Below are 27,933 nucleotides of genomic sequence, written 5' to 3'. Positions count from 1 at the left end.
TTTCAGGGTGGTGGCCTTGAAGAACACTTAATTTTTTTTAAAAAAAGAGAGAGAGAGAACCCAATAATAAATGCAGTTCTGAATAGATGTGTACGAGTTTATAAAACTTTTAATAATGCTAGTTAATATGCACAAATCTTAATTCATAAATACAAATGAACTAGTACAAAAATTAAAAAGGGGAAATTGATTCATTTAGAAACACATTGAATTCCAATGGCTGCCTCTTGTAGGATTAAATGGGTTGTTATCAGTGCAGTCAGAACGATTTCCAAAATACTAAATGCTAATCCAGTAATGCTGCCTAGAAGAGAATGCACATTCCTCTAGCTCATTGTGAGGAACTAAATAAATCTTTGGTACTGTAATAAAAAGCAGAACAAAAACTCCAATAATTAGTGCGGGGAGGAAAACACACACAAACTAATGTTGAGAATTTTCACATTCATGCTTCAAAGTGTAATCAACTTTTCTTCTCTATCGAAAAATGTATTTAAGGCTCCATCATAGCTTGCAACTAGATACAGTTGAACTAGTTATGTTTACAATAAAAATTACTATGCATTTGATACTGACCTTCATGGGTGAAGAACACATTTGATATGATTGCAGGGGGGTAAGAAGGGAAGATCTGTTTTATAAAGAGTTTGCTAAAGAAGATTTGTTAATGTTCCCATTTTAAGTGAGAGCACAGCAGAGGGGTTTAAGTTTTGGTGTTTGTTTTTTAAAAAAAGAAATATTATACTTATTATTATTTTTAATTCAAACTATATTAGGCACCTCTGGAACAAAGAGTTGCGATTTCATTCATTCCCCCCCCCCATAGGTATTTGAAATAGCTAAAAACAAATGCCAATCAACAACTGACTGCTCCACACCTGATGGCAGCTTCCATACCACAATGAGCATAACTGCATCTGTTCCAGTGTGACTATGATCACAGAAATCAACAGTGATACATCATCACAAACAATGCTTCAACCCGAGCAATGTCCAGCTTCAAGTCTACCTGTGCTCTCAGGACAGATATGGGCCATCACCAAGTGAGAACCAGCCCCTTATTTTAAGGGGCTTGTATCTAAGGAGTTTAAAATTAGTCACATCAGAAGTGTATTTTCAGTCTATGGGCTCTGTTCAGTGATCATTAAAATATATTTACAGTATGCGCATTATCAGTGCATAAGCAGAGGACATTGGAAGCAATCCAGGTACTGTGCAAGCTCCATTCATTTCAATGGAGCTTGAGCAGGATTCCCCTTGGATTTCTCCCACTGCCTATTAGGACAGTGCAAATTACAACCTCTCTGGGGGACAAATCTGTGTGTATCTCTTAACATGATAGGAATGTCTCAAAGCAAAGTATTACAGAAAAACATGGTTCACAAAGCTATTAATTTCTCTAGGTACAGCAAGTCTAGAAAGAGCAGCATATCATGCCTGTGCATATTTGCATTTGAACTAGGTATAGTAAACTACTTAACTGTAAAGTCTTCTACCTTAAAAAGAAAGGAATACTAAGTAAAAGTGACTTTTTTTTTGTTAAGCAGTCATGAAAGGAAACATCACAATCAGCAACTGAGGCAGCAATACTCCTTGCTTTTGAATAGCACCAGCTCAAGAGGAATATAACAATCTAAAATAACCAGGCTTTGTGGTGCTTTTGCAAGTGTTTTTGTCCATCTTTCCACTGTGATGATCTCAAAAAAACCCCCAAAAACCTAAAAATTACAACTTGAGTTCAGGACTGTCTCCTGTGTTAATGTCTCCTGCGTCCACCTTCAAAAGCATGGTGCTCTTTGTGAGCTGAAAGACAAGATGACGCAATTATTAAATATGCAAGAATTAAATACATTTTGTTGATTAAAGTCATTTGGACAGCGTACTCTGCTTCACGCTACATGCACAATTTTTACTTACGTTTATAAAAAACTGCTTTAAAAGATGTTTGGGGCAAAAGTTCATAGATCTTTTCTAGAACTGTAGCTTCACTTGCTAATGATGCGTTTACATTCCAAACTTGAACAACATCTTCCCGATCACGGACGCTGACGCTAACTCCTATTACTTCATCACCTGCCAAGAGAAAGCATCATCATCATCATCTAAAAACTATCTTTGTTACTGGAGCCAGTATGGACTCTTCACCCCAAATCAAAAACACACCATGAATAAAAAACAACAAATTAGTCCTAAAGGACATGCTGTTAGGTGGGGGAACTTTACTGTAAACATGCTTTGTGTACAACTTTCCCATGTAACTGGTATAAATTCTACCTCAATAATTATGAGCTATAAATAGGTAACTTTAGTATTAAGCGTATCACAGAGATTTTTGAAATGTGTTGCCCTGTTTGTGCTTTTGGCTTGTTTTTGTTGGTTTGACTGAACCACAGCGGTCTGGGAGATGGCAAGTAATTCAACCCTGCATGGCTTTCCAAACCAATCAAATAATAACATTATTTTATTTTACTATCCACTGACACATATTACTTATTTCATCACTGTAAAACAGGCATCTCCAACCTGCGGCCCTCCATATGTTTTGGCCTACAATGCCCATGATCCCTAGCTAACAGCACCAGTGGTCAGGGATGATGATAACTGTAGTCCAAAACATTTGGAGGGCAGAAGGTTGGGGATGCCTGCTGTAAAACAACTGTACCTATAAAAGGACATTTATTTATTTATGGTTGGTACTATATTGGGTATACAAAGTCGGGGAGGGAGAGCAATCATGCAAATTCAGATTTTAACACAGAAAAGTACCTATCCTATTTCTAATGCTATTTGCTAGCATTATCCCAAGAAGTGCTACGTAAGAAAATATGACACTACAGATAAAAGTGCAGACCAGTAAAAAGGTCACAAACCACATTATGGGGATAATGTAAACAGCTGAGCCCTGTATCTGATTTTTATATATTATATGCATACACAAAAAGACCAAACATGGTCAGGCAGTAGCTGAATGCCTGGCTCAGAAGACAATTGTTAATTTCAATGGACTTTCACCCAGGTAAGTGTATACAGGATTGCTGCCCTAACCACCAGTATAATTCTGTCTGCTCTAATTATTTGGGGAGGGGGGACTATTTAGACATCCCAATCACTATATATAGTGGACATAACATAAAACAAGAGGTCCCAAAATCACTAAGACTAAATCTAAGCACGATTGGTAACACTTATATTCTATTATATGAAACTTAATAGAATTTGTATTTTGTTGTTGAAGGTAAGCCTGTTTTCCAAATAAGAGCACGGAAATCTAGAGAGATGCAAAGAACATCAGCATGATTCGTGAATCTTGTGTGTAAAGCTGGAGCGCCTAACATCTCTAAGACCCTCATTGCAGTGCGTGGTGCGGGCTTTCTGTTGGTGCATAATCAGGCACTAAGGGAGGCAGAATCTTTTGCCAAAGCACCAGTACCCTCTTATGCTTTATTTGTCTTGACTTGGTCAAGAAATACTCCTTTCAAATCATTAACCAACACAGCAGGAGGATGCCTTTCCACTGTTAATGACCGAAAGTGATGGCAGCCAATGAAAGAGCAACCTCTTTCCTCTAGGTTCTCTCTTCTTCCTTTGAGTCACTTTGTGTAGGATCTGTGGCAGTCCTGTTCCCACTCTCTGTCCACAAATTCTACAAAAAGCGAGCAATGCCGATATGTCAAAAGTAGGATGGCAAGTGGAGACTTCCGGGTTAGCGCCTCCGGCAATGGAGGAATTCCTCCCATCGGGAGGAATCTGCTCCGTGGAAATCAGGGTCTGGCCGCCACGGCGAAGGCGGAGACCCACTAAAAACCACAGGCGGGAGAAGCTTGTGGACGTGGGATTCGGCTGGCACCTTTTGCGCCTCCCCTACTCGCGGGGAAACCCGGTTTCGGGGATCCGGAGCGACGTGGGGTGAGTGGCGCGGTGCTTCGAATCGACTGCTTCTTTCACGGAGTGAAGCCGCATTGCTGTTGCAGGAGAGCGCTGACTTTTTCCTGTAGACAATTTGATCTGAAAACAACTACCCGTGAGTAGAACGGAAAATTGGATTTTTAAACGTCTTAATTTGACACCAAAACGGGGAGGTTTCAAACAGGAAGTCCGCCTCGCCTTTTTGTAAATAGATTGAAGCAAAGAGGCTGCAAGCTAAAGCCTTGGAAAGTCTCACATAAAGGATTAACTTCCATCGGTTAAACCATCAAACCCCCCTTGGAAGCAGGAGAAGAGGGGGGAAATTTAAGATTGCGTAAGCCTGCAGGAGAGAGTGAAGAAAGTCAAATTACCACCGCTCTGAACCTGGAAACGGGCTGCTAGTAAAGATTGACGTTTCAGATATGCTCATTGACTGTGAATAGATCGTCTGCTGACAGTAAGTTAAAGAAGAGAAATACATTGTTTCCATTGTCTCCTTCTGCGTTTAAAAAGGAGTAAAAGTAACTGAAAATTGAAACTAACTTTATTGTTTGAACTGTGCTTAAAAGGATTGATACAAATAGAAATTGTTTCCCCCTAGAGGAAGCCTTTGAAATTGTTACAAGAGCTGAGCTGGGGGAATTTTCCACCTGCAAGATAAAACTGTGAGAATCTGGGATTGACCTTGAATCGTTAAGAATGTTGACAGAAGAAGCCTTAGTGGTTGCGTTTTGTAAGATTAATGATTCACTGGAACAGCTTTATAAGAAGACGGATGCGAGGACTATAAAAATTGATAACTTGGAACAAAAAGTGACTAATTTGGCACAAAAAGTCAACATTAGTACAGAGATTATTCAGGAATTGATACAGGGATCTATTTTGACATGGCAAATTGAGGAGAAGGCAGGGGAGAAAGTTTTTGCTGTGGAACCTAAAGCGGCACAAGTGGTGAGGGAGAGAGCTCCAGCCTTACAGTTGCAATTTGATGATTATAAGTTGATGCCTTCCAAGACTAAATTTAGAGAAAGTCAGATTTTTAGGATTGGAGCCCCGCTTGGACTGGAGATTGACCTTTGGGACCTGGACTTGGGTCAGAAGGAGACTGGAGTTGTGGGGACTGCCAGACTTGAAGGAACTTTGAACCACGACTGGAAATATCTTTTGAATTTCAGTTCTAACTATGGAGATTTGGCTGACTTGTCAAGAAGGAATAAAAACATTGCTAGATGGGAATTTCCCGGAGATCTACTTTTCAGCATCAAAGGAAGGAAAATAAGAACAAGATCAGGAGAAGACAAAGTAAAGTACATGTATAAACATGAAGAAGACTTGCAGAAGGGACCTGGAAAAGAGTTAAGAGCCTCGGACAGAAGATCACCAGGTTGATGGGCTATTTGGAATTGACGGAAATGACTGGCAGAACCCGAGACCAGGGAGAAGAGACGGTGGAAGAATATTGGAAAAAGTTTAAAATCTATATATGGAAATAATGTAAAATTAATGAGTGTTAGAAAAATGTTGGAAGGGAATTATACGGCTTTAGTAGAAATATTCTAAGGAATTAAGTATAAATAAGTATTATAGTATTAATGGAAAATAAGGTTAAAATATGTTAAGATAATTACATGACAGAAAATAGAGAAAGATGGAAAGGATTTGCTGAAACAATTAATAGAAATGGAATACAAAAAGGGAGGTGAGAGGAGGTCGATGAAACAAGGGAATGAAAGAGAGGATATTGATGTGTGTTTTTTTGAATTGTTTTTGCTTTTGTTTTGTTTAATGTGTTAATGTTAATGTTGCGTTTTGTATTGTTTATATATTGTATTGTATTGTTTTCTCTTTTGCTTTTTTTCTTATTTTCTTTTTTCTTTTCTCTTTTTTTCTTTTTGTAAGGTATAAAAGCAATAAATATTATTATTATTTTTTTTAAAAAAGTAGGATGGCAAGTGAAGACATTTACATTCTTTTCCTGGCAAGGATCAAACAGTTGGATAATTCTCTTGGATTATGGAGGTTGCCTGAACAAAGTTGGAGAAAATCAATCCCTCTCCCTAGGCTTAATCAGGCAAAGGGACAATGCGCTTTGATAGGATGAAAAGTGTCAGCAGGGGATTTTTATTTGTAAGTTATGCTAGCAATGAGTAACCTTTTCTGTGCTGCACCTATTTTATGCTTAAAACTTAAGCAAGGGGTGCTCAAAAAATCAAGACAAAAGCAAATAACAGGAAGTACTTTCTCACCTCCTGCACAGCGGTCTGTAAACTGTTCCCCAATTGTAGCAAGCAACAGCTCTTTCCAAACTGCAGACTAGCAAAAAACCAAGAAAATGAAGAAGCTGGTTACATTTCAGTAAGTATTCCATTTGCAGTTTGAACAGCTATACTGTCTGCAACAGCCTCAACATTATTCTGGTGCATTTTATTACAATTTCACAAAAATTATATCTATATGTTTAACTTGAACATATTCAACAGGTGATATCCAGCTAATTCATGCTCAAAGCATAACCATAAAACCAGTGGACTTGCCCATTAATTTCATAGGGTTTACTCAGAGTATGATTTAGTTGGATATCACACCAACTTCAATCAAAACTTCAATGATCATGCATCCAAATTTGTTCTGGAGCAAACCAGATACTATAGGCAGGAAAGAGGGCAAAAGTAAAAGTGAAGATACTGGCTGTCTGATAAATATACAACGGTCATTTGAAGAAAATAGTAACAGTGCCAGCCGCTTTTAAGCAGCCAGCACCCACATGAGTGGAAGACTGATGCTCAGAAAACAACACACACTTCAGAATGCTATTAGAGGCAGAAGAAGAAGAAGAAGAAGAAGAGGAGGAGGAGGAGGAGGAGGAGGAGGAGGAGTTTGAACTTGATATGTCACCTTTCACTCCCCTTAAGGAGTCTCAAGTGGCTAACAATCTCCTTTTCCTTCCTCCCCCACAACAAACACTCTGTGAGGTGAGTGGGGCTGAGAGACTTCAGAAAAGTGTGACCAGCCCAAGGTCACCCAGCAGCTGCATGTGGAGGAGTGGAGACACGAACCCAGTTCACCAGATTACAAGTCCACCGCTCTTAACCACTACACTACACTGGCAGACATAAAATGTCTTGAGCTATCCATGATAAAAAATAAAAAAGGTCATCTCATTATACAACTGAAGTTTAGCGTGAGTGATCCTTTACAGTTAAATAAGTAGACCACACGCACCTGCATCACCATAACCAACTGGGTACGACTATATATAATGTTAAGCACGTACCGTATTGTCTTTGGGGACCTTCATTTTCCACACACCTCCCTTGGCATTGCTTTCTTCTTCCCTGAGTTGTGAGGAAAAAACAAAGCTTGGTTGCACAGACTGGCAATTTTTTTACACCTAGGTACAGTGCAAAGGCACAGATTCCAACAGCCCAGAATCTTACCTCATTTAAACATAAAAATAAATGCAAGTTTTTTAGCTCTGAAGCAGGGGGAAATGCCTAGGGAATTCTCAGAATATAGGAAAGGACCAAATAGGATGCCTAGTGGTCAACAGGTCAGGCTTTAGTTCAGTCATAGGCAAACTCGGCCCTCCAGATGTTTTGAGACTACAATTCCCATCATCCCTGACCACTGGTCCTGTTAGCTAGGGATGAAGGGAGCTGTAGTCCCAAAACATCTGGAGGGCCGAGTTTGCCTATGCCTGCTTTAGTTCTTCACCCCTTCCCAAGCCAACACAATAAATCAGTCAAAATAATAATAATGGAAAGCTTGTTCATACTTCATAGAAGTTGCAGGACTTGACGTACTTTGAGGAAAAAATGAAACCTATTGTGCTACTGTCCTCCAGCACCTGCTGCCTGAAACAACTGCTTCACACTGCCTAATGGTAGGCAGACTCTGAGTAATCTGCTGGTGCATGAAAAGAAGATTTTTCTGAACATAGCCTGATCATACCTAAACATGTATTTATCATGGATCATATCCAACAAGTTTGTCCCAACAGTGCAAAGGCCATCTTCCTGCGTGATGAGACTTTTCTCCCCCCCCCGCCCCGCCCAATATGCTTCAAAGGGCTGGAGGAACCTCTAGAACAGATTGAAGGATGCATAGGGAGAGGATACCTGGTGCACAGGTGAAAGTCTTTGCACTAATAGAATAACTTTGTTGAATAATATACTGCAATTTAGGTAACCCTACTTCAGAACCTAACAGTTATGATACAAGTATACATTCTAGTGCCATTTAAAGCAAAATCTGGGTTGTGGATAGGCAGTTCCGCTGGTGAAAGTTTCGGAATAAGTGAAAAAGGCAGGGAAGGCATGCAAGTCTATGGTTTATTATATATAATAAATACACTCCTCAAACATTGTTATAATCTTGATTATTAAACCACATTTCATGAATTAGAAGACAAAAACAAGGCCGCTATCAAAATAATTAAAAGGAAATGACTTAGCTGTGACATTAGTGCTACCAATTTTCCCCTACAAAAAAGTGACTGTGAAACTTTTGATCAAGGGGACTTCAGAAGAAACAAGCATATTTTTTCAATTATGACCTTCAAACTATGGCCCCTCTTAGATGCAGCTTTCAAATACAAGTGCAGGTATGAAAGGAAACAGAACAGCTTTCATTTCCCTTTGGCATCCTTCTAGCATAGAAAAAAAGGGAACAAATCCCCAATAAGCAAGTCTAAAATAATTTCGGAAGAGACAAAAACACTTGCCCAAACATACAGCTCACCTTGATCTTGGGTATAATGACTTTTTGCATCATGTGCGGGCGGGACTTGTCAGCAAACTAGGTGAGGCTCACCAAAGCAGCAATTTTATCAAGTGTTGCTCACTTTTGCAATCTGCCCATGTTTACACCTCTACTGTAGACTGATGCAGCCCCTCATAACATTAACTTCCTGAGTCTACAAGACTGGCATAATGGTTTGTTGCCTTTCCCCATTGATGGCCAGTACTTTTTTCAGAACTGCAGCTTAAGCAGCAAGTGCCTTTAAAAAAACCACATGTGTGTTTTTTAAAAAACACGTTCATTTGTACAGACTGTTTTATGATTTACAGTATTTGTCTTGCTTTCCTCAGTAGACTCTTCTCATGGTTTTAAGGGGAAAACATTGTGCGTGTAACAAGAACGTGCACCGCATTTTGGTCTTAGGTTTTAAAAAGAGCAAGTTGTCAGCATCAACATCCAAGTAAGCAGAAGTTTGATTCAAGTCTGCAAGATCCATAGGGGTTTTTTGTTTTTGTTATTTCTATAAATACATTCATTGGGACGTGAGTGGTGCTGTGGGTTAAACCACAGATCCTAGGGTTTGCCGATCAGAAGGTCGGCGGTTCGAATCCCCGCATCGGGGTGAGCTCCCGTTGCTTGGTCCCTGCTCCTGTCAACCTAGCAGTTCGAAAGCACGTCAAAGTGCAAGTAGATAAATAGGTACCGTTCCGGCAGGAAGGTAAACGGCATTTCTGTGCGCTGCTCTGGTTCGCCAGAAGCGGCTTAGTCATGCTGGCCACATGACCCAGAAGCTGTATGCCGGCTCCCTAGGCCAATGAAGCGAGATGAGCGCCGCAACCCCAGAGTCGTTTGTGACTGGACCTAATGGTCAGGGGTCCCTTTACCCTTTACCTTTATAAATACATTGGACATGGCTACTTCAGGCATGTCCAAGACCTTGAGCACTCCCAGCAGGATACTGCACTTTGTGAGCATAAGATGTGCCCCACCACTACCACCCGCAAAACTCCACTTGTATCTCTGCATTTGTATCCATTTCAAAGGTGGTCTGCCACATGAAAAAGTGATCTACTGTTCAAGAAACATAAATCCAAAGTTTATGCTGAGAGAGGGCAACTGATTGCATAGCTCCCTGAAGCCCAGCCTTGTCTATGCAGCACTTGCCACAAATAACCAAAATTTCAACATATTTTAACTTGATTTTGCAAAGCCTACTTTTAGGCAATTATATGCGAAAATCATATTGCATAATATTAACGTTTAAAAAACACCATGGGCAAACAAAAACCATTTCAGTGTAATTTATCATGTTTACTAAACATAGTTGTTGTTTTTTATTTAAAAAATAACCTTCTGATCTTCCCCCTGCCCCTGCCTCTCCACTTTTGTTTCTATTTTTTTCCCCATTTCTTCTAACTTACAAGTAAATAAACAAATAATGAATGCAGTTTGTGCCCAGAGTGCCATAATAATGTGAATATAAACATACCACAGCGGCCGTCTTTCTCCACGCATTAAATGATAACTACATCTCAGAGGCAGGTTTGTCACAGGAGGAATATTGTTATAAACACTCCAGAAGATCTAAAGAGAATTATTACACTTCGTAAATTCACACATAACAGCACGGCATTTCCTTGCTTTGTTTAGCTCTGTGGTACAGCACATGCTATGCCTGAAAAAGGTGCCAGGTTCAATCGCTGGCATCTCCAGATAAGGAAGACCACCCCCTGCAAGAGAGTCACTGCCAGTCCAAGGAACTGACTTGGTATAAGAGAGCTCTCCATGTTCAGAAATAGGGAACAGGGTGTTGCTCTCGTTTTTTCCACATGCTTCCCTAACCTGAAGGATAGCTGCACCAAGACTTTTTGATTTCCTATATGCTCTTCACCAGAATATGCCAGGGTGGGTTACTATAAGATACAGTCCAAAACTATTACAGTGGTACCTCGGGTTACATACGCTTCAGGTTACAGACTCTGCTAACCCAGAAATAGTGCTTCAGGTTAAGAACTTTGCTTCAGGATGAGAACAGAAATCGTGTGCCGGCAGCACAGCAGCAGCAGGAGGCCCCATTAGCTAAAGTGGTCTTCAGGTTAAAAACAGTTTTAGGTTAAGAACGGACCTCCAGAACGAATTAAGTACTTAACCCAAGGTACCACTGTACAGTGATTTAAAAAGCAATAACCAAGTAAAACAGTTTCAAGCAAAATGCAAGGTATTGGAACTAGACCCAGTTGTGTTTCCTAAGGAAGCTGGTTTTCTTCCACCGTGGTAGAAACTGAGCCACTAGCCTACAACTAATCTTCAATAATGCAACAGTTCTGTATTCAATGCCCTCTCAGATGAGTTTGTAAGTCACCACTTAAACTTGCAGCCCATAACTTTCAGCAAAACAACTAACACATTTTAAAGTAAATTGTAGCTATAATGTTATCTTCATAAAGAAAACAAGGAACCCCCAACATCCTAAACAACAAGGGAATTGAATCAACAATAAGCATCTTAAACAATGATTTTAAACATGACATTTTAAGCATGCTTTTTAATTATTATTTTTGAAAGGACAACTATCCAGTATACCTATAGCTAACTAGTTCTGCATTGAACATTCAAAGGGTTGCATCCAATGAAGCCATTGAACAAGCAGAATGAATTCTGTTTCGGCAATGAATCTTCACCTTCCCTTTCATGTGCCTCCACATATCTGCTCTGTGGTTTTTTTTATTTTCTGAATGTACAGATTTTTGAGTGTGCATGGGAGGAGTGCATGGAGAAGAGAAATTCTGTTATGCCACTAGCTGCTACTAAGAAATTGGGTAAGAGGAATCCTGGGGTGCAAAATCTTCAAGACAACCATGTGCATATATTCCTACCTGGCCTTTACTCCCCCAAACTAAAGACTATGGGTGGTATTCAACTAAGTTCTGCTCACGGTGGACTCACTGAAATTAAAGAACGTGACTAAGTTATGAGAGCTGGACCATAAAGAAGGCTGATCGCCAAAGAATTGATGCTTTTGAATTATGGTGCTGGAGGAGACTCTTAAGAGTCCCATGGACTGCAAGAAGATCAAACGCATCCATTCTTAAGGAAATTAGCCCTGAGTGCTCACTGGAAGGACAGATTGTGAAGCTGAGGCTCCAATACTTTGGCCACCTCATGAGAAGAGAAGACTCCCTGGAAAAGACCCTGATGTTGGGAAAGATTGAGGGCACAAGGAGAAGGGGACGACAGAGGACGAGATGGTTGGACAGTGTTCTCGAAGCTACAAACATGAGTCTGACCAAACTGCGGGAGACAGTGGAAGATAGAAGTGCCTGGCGTGCTCTGGTCCATGGGGTCACGAAGAGTCGGACACGACTAAACGACGAAACAACAATGTTATGTCCAGTGATTTCAACAGATCTGTTCTGAGTAAAACTTAAGAGACTACTCAGGGAAGAATTTCATGCAAGACAATGTACAGCTGGTTGCATCTAACCAAATCACTGTGTGGGGGGAGCATCTTCCACTTGTGCAACAGAACTTCTCCCCCCACAAATATCTGCTCTAAGGGACCCCCCAATTCTCCAGAGCAAGTTGGGGGTGCACACTGGGGGGGGGGAGCTACAATCCAAGGCATAAACAGACGTTGTTCCACTCATGCAATGACGTTGTTGGACACAACCTTGAATCAGATCATTACAATCCCTGTACACTGAGAACAAGAAGTACAGCACAACTTTCAAATGCAAGAGCAGGTTGCATTTCTGCTTCCAAGGCGGCACTGGAATTTCCCACAATATAAGGGAGAATTATTCAGTGCCTTTTTTGCTTGTGGGCTTTCTCATGTTGATGTCTGGTCTATACAGATTGGTGGGTCCATTTCTGTCTTCCTGAGTAGGCCTCAAAAGATGGGGAGCGGACACTGGCAGCAGGAATGCAGCCTGGGATTCTGCACATCTGTACTGCAACATGGTGACAAGGCCTTTACATCACACGGCCTCCAATTCCTTTTGTTTCATGCACCAAAATTAGTATTCACAGAACCCCCGCTTCCTGAAAATGAGCACTTTCTGTGTCTGCTTGACACTGTGATGAGACCAAGTTAGACTACACAGTAATTTTCTTTGTTTTACTGTAGCACTGAGGAATTCTTCTGTTCTCAGCTTCAAATTTTTGCCTGTTTATCATAAACTAGCAGAAACTGATGCTGGATTCCCTACAGTTCAGCAACTTATAGATCCATTCATGACAAAAAATTTTTTTTAAAGTAAATGAGTAAATATGTGGCTTTTTCTTTTTTTAAAAAAACCTATACTTTTAAATTTAATATACAAAGAATGATCATTTTATTAGGGGCAAACTCAGTGATACATAATAAGTTTTCTGTTCCTGCAATAACAATGACTTTAGACCTGTAAAGGGTGTTTGCGAAAGTATTTTTTCCCTAATTTCTACTGATCGTAATACAATGCCTTATCATAAACCAAACTGACTGATTTTTCAAATTTTTTGTTAGATTAGAAGTTACATCTCAGCTCTGGAAAAAAAAAAACCTGTTTGGTCTATCGATAATATCTGGGATTTTATACTGCAACATGAAATTCTCATATGCAGCATCTTTGTTACCTGTACAGTTTGTACTGTGTAGATTTTCTTTAAATTTGATGCACATTCAGCAGCTGTTGTCCCAGGAAGAGACCTTGAAAAAAAGAGAGAGAGAGAGAGAGAGAGAGAGAGAGAGAGAGAGAGGAAGAAACCATATATTTAAAGATTCGGTATAGTAAGTGCACTCATCAGATTTATGAAAAGAAACACATTTATATGCAGTGGTACCTCTGGTTATGAACTTAATTTGTTCCAGAGGTCAGTTCTTAACCTGAAACCATTCTTAACCTGAGGTACCACTTTAGCTAATGGGGCCTCCCGCTGCCACCGTGCGATTTCTGCTCTCATCCTGAGGTAAAGTTCTTAACCCGAGGTACTACTTCCGGGTTAGTGAAGTCTGTAACCTAAAGTGTTTGTAACCCAAGGTGTTTGTAACCTGAGGTACCACTGTAATAATAATTATAACAACACAAAAGCATGCTTTTAAAATACATTTATACGATGAGAGCAGGTACCATAACTTACATTATGGAAGTTGACATGGTAAAATGGTGAATCTGATCAATATATTTTGGTGGGGTTTTTTTAATCAATATATTTGTGTGATCACCCAACTCTGTTTCACAACGAAGCTGTGTGTTTGAGAATTACCAATACCACGGGGTTTGTGGGTGGAAGGAAAAATGGAAGTCATAACAAAACAAACTACTCTGTTTTGAAGTCAGGTTTGGGGAGGGTGGTTACATCTACTGTCAGAAGGTGATGATATAGTTTCTTGTTTCTCTCTCTCCCTTCCCCCTTCCTTCCAATCCTCTTTTTCAATTTGGTTAATTCATTTTGAAATAGAATGCAGTTTTTATTTAATTTTACAGACATTTTGTCGTTGTAATTCTGCATAAGTTCTATTTGAATCCAGAAATTTCCCTCTTTTTTTTCTAAACTATAATCACAAGCGTTGTTGTTGTTAAAAGAAAATAATAATAATAATAATAATACTGGGAGAAAAGCAACATGCACACATTTTGTTTTGTTAAATAAAAATATTAAAAGTTCCAATCTTGCACAGTTAAGCCGTTTATCTCCTATTCAGAGGGTGTTAAAGAAGCATAATACTGCAACACACTTGCCTCCATTGAATACAGTAGGAAATTACTTCTTTGTAAATATGATGAACACTGACAAATTGGAAGAAATACTGTCTGAGGAGGGTGGGCTGCCCATATCCACCCAAACCTCCACGGACGTTCTTTAGCTTCAATCCTTATTTTAGCCACAGGCAGTGCTTTTTTCTGGGGGTACACAGGGGTACCCATACCCCTAAACATTTTGTGAATTTCTGTACTTTTGTCCATTTACTGTATTTATTTCCCCCAATTTGAACTGTAAAATGGTGGTTGTCTTGAGTCAAAATGAGAGTACCCCTAAACTTTTTTTTTTAAAGAAAGAAAAAGCACTGGCCACAGGGATATACAGTGGTACCTCGAGTTAAAAATGCCTCAGGTTACAAACGCTTCAGATTACAAACTCCGCTAACCTGGAAGAGTTACCTCAAGTTGAGAACTTTGCCCCAGGATGAGAACGGAAATCGTGTGCTGGTGGCGCAGCAGCAGCAAGAGGCCCCATTAGTGAAAGCACGCCTCTAGTTAAGAACAGTTTCAGGTCAAGAACGGACCTCCGGAATGAATTAAGTTCATAACTAGAGGTACCACTGCATTTTAAACATATTCTGCATCTCACAAGGCTTAAAGAAGCATTATTCTCACAACACAGGGGTTTTAATAAATTATTCTATTCATTTTACATCTGTGCCACTAGATGGCCACATTCTCTAAATCTAGCAAGACCCTGTCTATAGACAAGAATAAAAGCTCTTTTATTCTTTTAACTATTTTATTCTTTTATCATGGGACCCTGTTCTCATAATGAAACGGGCCATGCAGAGGTCTTAAATATACCTGCATAAATTTCGTACAAATACAGTACAATATACTTCTGGTTAAGTTATCCATATAGACAGTGCTTTTCTTCTAAAAAATGTTTGGGGGATACTCTCATTTTCCTACTCATATTGAAATACTGCCCCCCAATGAGGCCAAACTTAGATTCACAAAATGTTTAGGGGTATGCGTACCCCCTGCGTACCCCCCCCCCCAAAAAAAACACCAAAAAACAAAACACTGGATACAGATACCCTGGAATACTTTTTATAAGAGACTAACTCTGGAGGAATAATGTTGCTTCTCCATTGTGAAACTAACTTGAACAGCATCCTATAGACTATTGCAGGCATAGGCAAACTTGGCCCTCCAGATGTTTTGGGACTACAACTCCCATCAACCCTAGCTAACAGGACCAGTGGTCAGGGATGATGGGAGTTGTAGTCCCAAAACATCTGGAGGGCCGAGTTTGCCTATGCCTGGACTACTGAGTTACCAGGATCTATCTAATCTCATGCAAGCGATATGCACCCAATATGGTTCAGTAACCAATTACAACCATAAGCTGACAACCATAGCAGCAAGATGGACAAGTCTTGCAAAGCAAAAAGATCCCATTAGCGGTATCTGAAGCAAAGGGGTAGTGTTTTCTCTGGGCTTGGATTCAGTCTTTGCTCACCTACAGAATTACTGAAACCCAAGGCGCACCTTTATAGCTACTTAACGGGAACACTTGGCTTGCTGTAAGAACTGACCCCTTTTTTTGTACCACGAAAAGCTCCAAATTGGGATAATTTATCAAGCAAGCTATCTTTTGGGCCTTCAAAAGAGACTACCAAACTCAGGATAGCAAAGAGATTATGTTATCTTTGTTATAGAAGATGAGCCAAATGAATGTGTGATTGGAGCTACGTGTCTTCTGCTAACAGTTTCATAAACAGATGGAAAGTGAAATAATGCTTAATGTACTGAAAAAGTATCCCTTCTTGTAATGTTTGCTCTAGCCAGAGGTAATCATTACATTACAACTTTTTATTTTAAAAAAGCAACCCAAATCCATGACAATATAGGGAATGAGTGGATTTAGATTCTGTCTGAAAAGAAGGTAACGTACAACATCAAAACCAATGGCTGACTGTTGGAATGGCTAGACATGCAAAATTCACTTCTAATTGTACATCTCTCTGGATCACGCCTCTTGTTTTTAGTTCCAAATACTATTTCTGTTGATTGGAGAAGCACTCAGTACATTTGCAGGTGGCAGAAATCTTAGCTATCTTAACTATTTTTAAAGTACGGGTAGAACAGAGATTTTTCCAGTAATTTGCCTCACATAGCGATGAACCACATGTCATTTTACAACAGCTTGAGAAAACTGATTTCTCCTTTGGTATGCTGAAGAGAGATGCTGAATCATCTTATTAAAAACTTAACTAGAAAATGCACATGCACTCAAGTCAGATTTCCCCCAAACTGATAGCTTCTAGTTAGCTGCCTTAGACTATTAACTTCCATCTGCTGCACCTAACACAAAACAGATTCCCGAGAACCTACTAGTGATCTACTAGTGATCTACTCATTATTACTATCACAGGCTTCTTTGGTACACTTTCATAAGTTGTATTTTAAAGAGGGGGAAATACCCAAATGGGCAAAAATTGTAAAAGATATATGATTCACTGCAGATTGCCTCAGACAATACTAAGAAACAGCATAGTTTCAGGATGCTTTTCAAGGGCAGTCCCACCAAATGCACATTACGGGGATCCAGTTTAGAGGTTACTAAAGCATGTGTGACTGTGGCCAGGTCAGTCATCTCCAGGAAAGAACACAGGTGGTGTAATAGTCAAACCTGTTGAATGGTTTCTTTAAATTTTAGGTTTCATTATTGTTTCACGAGATTTGTATGTCTTTAAGGGCCAGAGCAAATAACGTGACCTAGTTTTACAGCTGTGAAGCAGTATAGCAGGTGCTGTTATGTTAATTAAGCTGTTGGGTATAGTATATAAAGAGCAGCATGTAGCTCTCTCAGTACCTTGGTGGATGGGTCACACTTATGGATATAATGTAATTTAGTGTAAAAGGAATTTTTGTTTTTGTTACAGTGGTACCTCGGGTTACATACGCTTCAGGTTACAGACTCTGCTAACCCAGAAATATTACCTTGAGTTAAGAACTTTGCTTCAGGATGAGAACAGAAATCGTGCAGGCAGCAGGAGGCCCCATTAGCTAAAGTGGTACTTCGGGTTAAGAACCGTTTCAGGTTAAGAACAGACCTCCAGAACGAATTAAGTTCTTAACCCGAGGTATCACTTTATTTGTTATTAAACCAAGCAAAAGTTACTTTTGCATTTCTTGAATGTGTGGTCTCCCCAGCACGCTTTCTGCAGCCCAACTAATCTGTGAAATAGCCAACAAAACCTAGACAAAGGACTCCTGGATGATCAGGTAGCAGCAGTGATTAGAAGCAGAGACAGATGGACTACAACTCTGCATCCTAAAAGTGGCTGGGCAATGCCCCAGTAGTAAAGGATACTGCTTGGCAGGGGGTTGGACTCGATGGCCCTTGTGGTCTCTTCCAACTCTATGATTCTATTCTATTCTATGATACTCTTTGCATGCAGAAGGATCCCATATTTAATCCCTGGCACCTCCAGGAAAGGCTGGAGAGACCCCTGTCTGAAATCATGGAGAGCTGCCAGTCAGTGCAAACAATAGAGTGCTAGATAGGTATAAAAGGTAAAGGACCCCTGGGCGGTTAAGTCCAGTCAAACTTGACTATGGGGTGCGGTGCTCATCTCACTTTCAGGCCAAAGGAGGCAGTGTTTGTCCATAGACAGCTTTCCAGGTCACGTGGCCAGCATGACTAAACTGCTTCTGGCGCGACGGAAGCCAAAGCACACAGAAACGCCGTTTACCTTTCCGCCACAGCCGTACCTATTTATCAGCTTGCACTGGTGTGCTTTCGAACTGCTAGGTTGGCAGGAGCTGGGACAGAGCAACGGGAGCTCACTCCATCACGAGGATTTGAACCGCCAACCTTCTGATCGGCAAACTCAGTGGTTTAGACCACAGCACCACCTGCATCCCTATCAGTGCTAGATAAACTAATGACATGGCTTGGTGTAAGGCAACTTCCTGTGAGGAGTGCAGCCCTGTCCAACACAGGCTGCATACTAAATCCTGGATTATCCAACCCTCACTAAACACAAACAAGCAGATGGGTGCAAAAGAGGGTCTGCCTGGCAGCCTTGATGTATGAATTTACTTCTGCAAGTGAAGCTCTTCTGTTTATAGAACTACTACCTTAATACATACATGTATCTTGGTGTGAAACAGACCTAAGTGCTGAATCCATGAAGCAAAATGATCCTCATTTTGAATCTGCCCCACAGTGTAGACAAAATGTAGCTCTCCTGCTATATCAGATGGTGAAATATGTTTCCAAAGGCTGCCATTGTCTACATCTGGTTATGTCAATGAAAGATTTATCATTAACTTTATAGAGGATTGGCATACAGGCCAGCACTGGGCCCAGGTTGACATTCCCACCTAAACGTTAAACTATTTTCTCCAGCAAACTAAAATACGTTTTGGAAGAAGAGAGGGAGAGACTTGGCACAACAAAGTAAGTTTGGCAATATCAAAATGTCCATGAAAGAGTTCCAAGGGGACAATTTAATACTGATGTGGAAACATTCTGTAAGCACTCCAAAGGTAACCTTGGCCTGCCAGGCTGAGAATGGTATTTCAGTGCAAATTAAGTAACTGTACAGTGGTGCCTCGTAAGACGAAATTAATTCGTTCCGCGAGTTTTGTCGTCTTGCAATTTTTTTCGTCTTGCGAAGCACGGTGTCGGGAAAGTTTTGGAAAAGCTTCAAAAATCACCGAAGTCTTTAAAAACCTCAAAAAAGGCTACCACACCGTGTTCTATGAGTTGCTCCTCGAAGTCAAGTCGCAACTGTATTAACGGTGTTAAGAAAAAAGAAAAAAAACTTGCAAGACGTTTCCGTCTTGCGAAGCAAGCCCATAGGGAAAATCGTCTTGCGAAGCAGCTCAAAAAACAAAAAACCCTTTCGTCTTTTGTCTTGCAAGGCATTCGTCTTGCGAGGTACCACTGTAATCAGACAACAGTGCATGCCTGAAACAAATTTTGTTGAGCGGTTCCTACAGTCTCTTTCAGAAGACACTCAACGTAGTTATGGTGATGACAACAAGTTGTTTTTGGCCAGTAATTTACTCCACAAGGCTTTCATTACTTTCACTTCCCTGAAATTAAGAGGGCAAATGTCAGATGGCCACTGACAGTCACCCTATTTCATGGTGGAATAAGAACTAACCTATTCCAGTGAAACTGGAACTAGCAACAGCAGAGGATAATATACAAATGATGTCTAAACACCATGTCTGTTAAGGGTGTGTCCCTTAACAGCTGCAATTTATACACTTCTGAAATAGTTAGTTGATCTCTGGTTTAAAAATATTCTTATTTTTATTGTATAGTTTTAAGTATGACTGTTGTAAACCACTCCGATATCATTTATGAATAAGCAGTATATAAATATTTGTACAAATTCAATTAAATTTCCTGTCACTGAATGAACACGAGAAACCTTTACTTAACATGTTAAACTAAACCTTTTTTGGTTAAATAACATCTGGCTACAGTGCTTTTAACTCACTCATAGTGGGCTGTAGTCAACTTTTATGCAGAGAACACACACTGAAATTAGTGACCACAACTAACTTAGGTCAATTAATTTCAATAGATCTACTCCAAGTAAAAGATAGTTAACTACAACCCTGTCTTTTTAACCATGCATAACACATACAGCACCATAAATCCCCACACACACCCCAGAGAAATATTCTAGGTGAAACAAATATTTTCTAAGTTTTTAGTCTACATCATGAATATTTGTCAGGCTCTTTAAAAATGTACATGTACTTTACATTTCATGCAAAATTATAATCATAAAATGTGCAAAAAGTGTACGGTAATATTAAACAAATACATAGTAAAATCTAATGTTTCACAATTAGCAGAATGTGGTGCAATAGCACAGAGAGATAAAAATCAGATTGCAAAATTCTGGTTCAAGTTACTACTAACATTTCTAGCAGTAACAAAGGTGCCGGGACTCCTGGAAACCACAACCACATACTGGTGATCCAGTATGTGCTAATCCCAGATGTGCATCAGGTTTTGCAAGTCTTATGACCTCCCTCCTCTCCCCTTATGCAGAGGGGAGTGACAGAACAAACTTCAAATGACTGTGCTGCAAATGTCAGGTGTGCCTGTAGGTGGTGATGTGTACAAACGAAGCTCTCCAAGTTACCTCTTCCCTTTTATTTCTCTCTCTTTCTGGAACAGAGGCTCTTTGATCACTATAACAATGCCATACAGAACAGTACTATGCAGAGTGATGCAGATTCTCATTAGGTTTATTTCTACGATTGTGGATGAAATTCAGTGTAGCACTAAGTGGGGAATGTGTGCATGGAAGGAAGTCCACTCACACAATGATACTTATCCCCTATTCCCTCCACCCCACAACCCCTAAACTGTTCTGGGCCTTACTAGCTAGCAGCTGGTGGTCAGGGTGTGGTTTAAAAGGCTAGTTAGTATAAGGCCTCCATCTCCAGCTTGCCACTTGCTGGGAATAACACAGGTCTCTAGCTCCTAGTTTTTCTGCCTTACCTGAACTATCTGCCCTTGGACTGCTGCCTTTCTCCCTAGATCACATTTGAACCTAGACTGATTCTTGATGCTTGATCCTGGTTTGTTTGGACCAGGGGTTGGCAAACTAAGTACCGGGGGCCAGATCAGGCCCAATTGCCTTCAGGATCCAGCCCGCGGACTGTCCATGGATCGGCATGGGGATTCTATTCGTTCGGGCTGCACCATTCCCCACCCCCCGCGCCATTCCATTCCCCCCCACACACACCGTGGCGGCGGCGCCTCCTCCCTCCCTCCTCCTGGCTTCTCCCCGCCCTGCCTAGAGGAGGAAGGGGGCTGGGCTGAGCTGGCTGGGCGCCATTTTAAACAGCCCCTCTCCGGAGCCAGCCCTTTCACACCGCTCATCTTCACTCTGCCGCCACCACTCTGGTACTCCTGTGGGCCAGAGAGCGGAGCGGATGAGCTCGCTCTGCCTTCCCACAAGAAGCAGCAGCGACGGCAGCCCCTGGGAAGGTAAGTGGGGCTGGGGAGGAGGACTACTTGCCCCCCTTTGCCTCTTCTTCCAGCCCCCCCCCAGCGCCGCTTCTCCGGCCCACCACAAAGTCTGAGGGACAGTGGACCGGCCCGCGGCTAATTTTTTTTTGCCAACCCCTGGTTTGGACTGTGCTGTATCTGCAATACTACCCTTGCTTATGAATACTTAAGTGAGAGGCTTATACCTCCTGTAAGTGAGGCCCTAGCATCTGAGGGCATCCCCTGGACTGTGAAAACCTCCTGGATCTATCAGGTGGGTGATCACAAGAGTGGGGGCTTTTTCTGTGGTGGCTCCACACTATTAACACCCCCAGTAGAGTGGCAGCATGTGATTACAAAGGCTTTTCAGAAGGCCTTAAATAACCATTTGTTTTGTTTGGCCTACACTAGCACTGACTGCAATCTAGAGTACGGTTAAGGAGCAGGAGTTCTGAGTCTGTTTCAATTTTGTCAGTTACTCTTAGTAATTTTATTGTTGCTAAGTTGCTTTGGATGGGTTTTGTCTGGAAAAGTGGCATACAAATATTTGTTAAAAGTCCACAGGCTTTAGCTGAGATTCCTGCATTGCAGAGGGTTGGACTAGATGACCCTTGGTGTCCCTTCCGACTCCAAGATTCAATGATTCAAGCAGCCAAACACAGCAGCTTGCAAGATTCACCACTTGGCAATCAGGTGGGGTAATTTGGTTGGAAGAACAGGTTCTTCTCTTCCACAAAATCTAAATGCCATGAATAGCTAACATATGACTGGGTAAATAAACTGGTAACTTTTGTAGAATAGCCTGTAAGGTTGAAGGTTGTCACTTTGGCTACCAAGCTAACCACATTCAATCCACAGAGCTGTTGTGTCAATTGCAGGCTGTGCAGTCGTAATCTGCCAAGTAGGAAGACGCCAAATGTGCTTTGACCCAAAGGGGATTCATCCTACCTCCTGGACCATAGGTCCCAGTAATCTAGCCAAACTACCTACCAGGTGAAGCTGGAACATGTGCAGAGGAGGGCGACCCAGATACGAACCAATGACTTCTGCTCTTTCGTACAACCAAAGAAGGCATTGTGCTTGCTATTGGCATGTGTTTATTTGCATGTGTTTGGTATTTATTATGAGAACCAATTTACCTGAATCTGGCTGGCCACTGTTTAAGCAGAATAGATGGGCCTTTTAAGCTGGCCTAGCTTTTATGCATGCCTCAGATGGACTGCTACCACTGCAAAATGTGACCACCTCACTTTAGTCCAGTCATTAAAACAGGGAAACACTGGCCCTCCATATATTGTTGGACTACTACTCACATAATCATCTCTGGCCAGTGGTGAGGCTGACTGGGACTGATGGAAGCTGGCATCCAACAGCATCCATAGGGCCCCAGCCTCCCCACCTCTGCAAAAAGTATTTCAGAAGATTCTATTCTGCATGTGAGAAGGCCAGATTAACTTGGGGTGGAACTGAAGGCAGAAGAGGAGTCCTGTTCCAGACTTAGCCTGCCAATTACAGTACTCTAATTTCCAATCATCTAAATAATAATAAACCTCAGCAAGTGCCCAGCTGCCCTGTTCTGTCCTCAAGACTATGGCTTCTAAGAACAGGTTGGGGTCAGATAGGGTCACTGATGTAACCGCAGAAGAAAAGTCTTTTACAAATGTTTCCTTACTGAAAACAAGGCTGTGATGGAAAACGTGCAGTGGGCTGACTTCCTGCTAAAGTAGCCCTCAAATTAGGAGGCATATCTTGAGTGGGGGATTCTCTGCTTGTGCGGCATATTACATAACAGTATAACCAGCATGTACAGAAATTTCAGAGTATTCCATTTATGTGAGTCTCACTCACTTTGGTGGCATTTCTGCAAGCTGATCTTGGGTTTGTTACCTTTCAGTAATGTCTTACTGTTGGCATCCAAGTAATTAAACAACCTTGGAAGGATTTGTATCATCAAAGGCCTGATATTTTATTTTTTTCAAAAAACATGAGATACAGACAACTGAAATGAAAGGTTGTAAATATCTAGATGGCTCCCTGAGTGTAATTATGCATGAAACCAACACATAATATGATAGCAATCATAGAAACTCAAGAGTATGAAGAGTTGTTTTTTTAATGAACAAAACAGCTTTTGCTAACGGCTTTGGGCAGTAGTTGCCAGCATAGTGCCGTTCAGAATGATCAACTGTCAGGGGTGGGAGCTGTAGTACAACAAACATCTGGCGGTCACTATGTTGGCCAGGCATAGGCAAACTCCAGCCGTCCAGAAGTTTGGGACTTCAATTCCCATCATCCCTAGCTGACAGGACCAGTGGTCAGAGATGATGGGAATTGTAGTCCCAAACATCTGGAGGGCCGGAGTTTGCCGATGCCTGATGTTGGCTATACCCCTGACTTAGGACGTAAATTACAATCTGGACAGAGATTTGATTCCCTGTCCTCTACTTCTGCACGCTTAAATATTATCTCTCCTTCACAATTCCTGCCCTTAAGAAACTAGTACAAAACTCACTGATACCCCCACCACGGTATATAACCAAATATATATCACCTAAATAATATGTATCTAATCAATGATATTAACTTTTTGGGTACTTCATGTAACTGGTGAAAACTGGATTCTATGGATTAGTCCCAGGGGAGGGGGAACTTTTTTTTAAAAAAGCAACAACAGAAAAGTACCTAACATCATCTTCAGTGCCACATCTGTTGAATCCCAACTTGGGAGAAAGGTGAGATATAAATGTATTAAATAATATAAATATTGGCTTATAGCGACCCTTGAGATTTCTCGTCACTTTTTTTGTTGCTTGGTTTGCTTGCCCAAGGCCTTTTGAATGGTTTTGCTGAACTATTCCTGGCCTGCAGACACATTGTGTTTTGGGCACCTTGCTTGCTTCTACAATCAATATGTGGATTATACCGAAGGGGTTTGTAAGGTGAGATAGCTTAGATCGTTCTTTATCCTACAGCAAGACGCCCTGCCATGTGTTAAAATACCTAATGTAAGATGGCTATAATTCAAAGGCAGCAGGAGCAATCTTGGCCTACAAGCTATGAGAAAATTTAAAAAGGATAATTTCCTGATGAGTTTAAGTGGACAATGAGATGGCAGAGATGTGATTTTAGCAGCAAACATGGGGACTCAGATGAGAAGTGAACAATGCTACTTCCTTACCTCCTTGCATCCTCTTTCCCAAGTACTTTTGCTGAGCTCTAATACATCAAGTGACTTTGGCTGTGAGAGGTAAATCTCACCCATGTGTTCCTTTTGCTGTTAAAATCAGATGCACTTCCCACTATCTTCACGATATCAGAGTTCCATTTTTAAGTACACAAAACTACCATGGTCACATTGTAGCTTGTCCCTTAGTATTTCATTTCAGCAAACCCTTCAGTGGTTGTAAAAGGTGCTAATAAAATGCAATTGGTCATAAGAACATTTCAGGATTTATGTAGCTTGCCAGAGAAAGCTGTTTATACCTCAAGGACATGTTTCTTTCTCAAGTTACAAAAGCAGATTGGTACAGGAAAACAAGCCAACCACCTATGACAAGCTCCGAATGGACAGCGTGCGTGTGTGTCATTTGACAAGTACTGGGATATCATGGAGTTATAAAAAGCAAGGCTAAAGAAGCAACCAATTGTAGTCTGATGCAGTATAAGAAAGCAAGCATGTCAGTCTGATTTTGTAATGCCTGGAGGAGTGGATCTGGAGTGAGAGACACTGGGATCAAGTCTTATATGGCTTTGAATCTTGTGGAAAATAAACACCGGATAGAGATTTTAAGAAAGGATTATGGTTTCTTAGCAAAACAGAGAGGGGAACCAAGGTTTGTTTGTTTTTTATAATGAGTGGAGGGAAGGATGGATTCTCAGACAGCTCTATTTTAAAGCAGTGAATGAAAAACAAGGTAGGAAGAGATCATGTTGCAAATTATGGACAGTTAAGAGCAGATCAAAGTTTCAACCATAGAAGGATATTTCAAGAATATGGGTTGATATAAAATAAAATAGCAACACAAAACTTAATGAGAAGGGAAGAGTTAATCCTTTGTAAAAATTGCCAAAATTGTAAAAAAGTTTCACCTGTTGAATGTCTGCCCATCGTAGGACTTTAAAGGAAGGGGGCAATCAAGCACGGATTGTAAGGTTTGTGTTGAAATAATGTTTGCCATTGATATATGTTCAGTAAGTGTCTTTTTGTGTGTGTGAAACCTAAGAATAAATAATCTGCATTTAATCCAGGATAACTACCACCCACTAGTTCCCTAACTTTCATTATAATCCACTTCACCAACACCATAGTTTCTTACAGGCATGCACAGAAAGATAATGCCAAATAGGATGGATAACGGTTATTAAGGAGTCATCTGTTTGCACTGTGACCTGGAATACACACCTTTAAAGGGCGAAAAAGGAGTCATTTCTAAATTGTGAATATTACATATATTACCACTATGCTTTCCCTCCCAAGATGACTTCTAAAGTGACTCCGTAATGTGGCACAGAACAACCTTGCAACACAATCCTACATGTTTGTTCAGTGGGACTTACTCCCAGGTAAAAGCATATAGGATAGCAGCCCCACTGTTCTTTAATGGGTGTGGATGTGCCCCCGTCAAATTTACGTGTGGGGTTGGGTCTGAGGGGAAGATTAGGAAGAATGAGTGGGGAAAACAACAGTAAGCAGTCTCGAAGGTAAGCAGGGAGACAGAAACTGTTTAGCTGGTAAGAGGGTGGCATGACCCCTCTCTGATATTGGGTAAAGGATTATGGCTAACTTTTTAATGGCTAAGTATTTGCCTCAATTTATGCCTTATGAGGTTTTTTTTTTTTTTTTAATAAAGCATGTGGACTGCAGTGTCCACTGATGCAAAAGAAGTAGCAGTACCCCTTTTAACTTCTTGTCACTGGTGGGGAAAACCGGGTGCACATGACAATACGTTTCTCATCAAGGCCCGTTTTATGGTACATGCAATTAAAAAACATTATTGTTAAATTTATATCTCACCCTTCCTCCCAAAGGAGGCCAGGGCAAAACAAATACTTTGTTTTGCTTTGCTTTAGCTTAGGGAATCCATGTCCTTGGGGATGTATTTCCAGACAGCAGCTGGTCTGAAAACTATCCAGAGAAGGTTGCTTAAATCAATAAACAAACCACCTTAAGTGCTGGATGCATTAAAAAGAAGTTCCGAAACTGGCAACAAAGGGAAGCGGAGCAGAAATGCCACCCAATGGGATAAAAACACAAGAGCTAGCATGCCCCAAGTTCTTCTAGGGTACCTAAGAGGCGAGCCTTTCCCAAGGCAACCCACCGAGTAATGTTGCCCTTTTCCCACCCGACCAAGGCTCTTGTGCGTCTCAAACCTTGAGGAGGGGTGAAGCTGCACTTGTTGCCTTTTCTGCCTGCAAGCTAGATCCGCGCGTGCATTGTGTGTGGATACCACCGAGTCAGGAAAAATGAGCCTCTATCACTTCCCTCTAAGAGCCCCTATCACTTCAACACGCTTAACAGGGATGATCCCCGGCTCTCAAGAGTTCAAAACTCGCGTTGAGAGCCCTGGAAATAGCAAGGAGGAGAAAGCGAGCCTGAGGGCGCCCAGGGCTGGTTGCGGGGTGGGGGTGGGGGTAGAAACAGCAGCTCCGGGTGGGTTAAGCGAAGTGAAGCAATCGGTGGGGCTGGAGAAGAGAAGACCCCCCCCTTTCGTTGCCCTCGGCGGAGAAGGGAGTAATTCGCCGTGGGGACGGGGAAGGAGCGAGCTGAGCAGGAGAGGAGGCGGCGGCGACGAACAAAGGCCGGTCCTACGCCGCCCACCCCCGTGGCTGCCCCCTCCAGCGCGCCTTTTCCCACCCTACCGGCGCGGGAGAGGCGAGCTCCAGGCCGCGCGCTCTCGCCGCGAGCTCCTTCTCCTCCTCCTCCTCCTGCCGCTCGCCTTCCCCATCCGGTGTGCCGGCGGCCCCGCACTCACTTGTCGAGCCAGAAGGTCCACGGCGAGTGCAGCGGGATCCCCTCGCCGGCGTCGGGCTCCAGGCCGCTCAGCTGCTGCTGCGGGTCGGGGTCGAGGTCGGCCTCGTCGTCCGCCTGGTGCTGCTGTGGCGCCGCCGCCGCCGCTGCCGGGCTCGGGGGCTCGGGCGGGCCCGGCTGCCTCTCGGGGGGGCTGAGCGCCATTGCCCTGCGCTTCCTTCGGCCCAGGCTGAGTCAGCGCCGCCTCACTCGGCGAAAGCCCGCCTTGTTGCGTACACAGCCGGCGGGCAGCAGGGGGCCCTGCCCGCCCGCTGCAAATCTGGCACGCCGAGCGGGCAGGCCTCGCTCGCTCTGTCGCTGGCTGGGGGGATCTCGCCTATTTATAGCGCCTTTGGCTGAGCGGCGGCCCCCTGCCCCGAGCGGCTTGCAGTCTCCTCTCCCACCCATGCCTCCTCCATTCAATCTCGTCACAGTGGAGGGAGGCGCAGCTGGTCCTTTGAGCAGATCCCGGGGTGGATTTTTGTCACACACACTCTCTTCGCTGCCCGCTATTTAACTGGCCATAAGTGAGTTTAAAACTAAGCCGTTACAATAAA

General features: G+C 42.0%; 1 protein-coding gene across 1 annotated transcript; it reads right to left on the bottom strand.

Annotated features, from left to right (window-relative positions):
• Positions 1–91: 91 nt before the first annotated feature.
• EIF4E3 (eukaryotic translation initiation factor 4E family member 3) lies at positions 92–27,698 on the bottom strand. The gene is made up of 7 exons (XM_080995912.1): positions 27,342–27,698; positions 13,261–13,333; positions 10,136–10,230; positions 7,181–7,241; positions 6,153–6,219; positions 1,918–2,073; positions 92–1,803 (listed from the first exon to the last, which is right to left on the bottom strand). Exons 1-7 carry the CDS (start codon positions 27,539–27,541, stop codon positions 1,757–1,759), a joined length of 699 nt encoding a protein of 232 aa, XP_080852038.1. The 5' UTR covers positions 27,542–27,698; the 3' UTR covers positions 92–1,756.
• Positions 27,699–27,933: the final 235 nt, after the last annotated feature.

Source organism: Podarcis pityusensis, assembly GCF_964106645.2.
Source record: "Podarcis pityusensis genome assembly, chromosome: 2".
In the NCBI taxonomy this organism is placed as follows: Eukaryota; Metazoa; Chordata; class Lepidosauria; order Squamata; family Lacertidae; genus Podarcis; species Podarcis pityusensis.
Note: the sequence above shows the minus strand (reverse complement) of the source record. Positions and strands in the feature narration are given on the sequence as shown.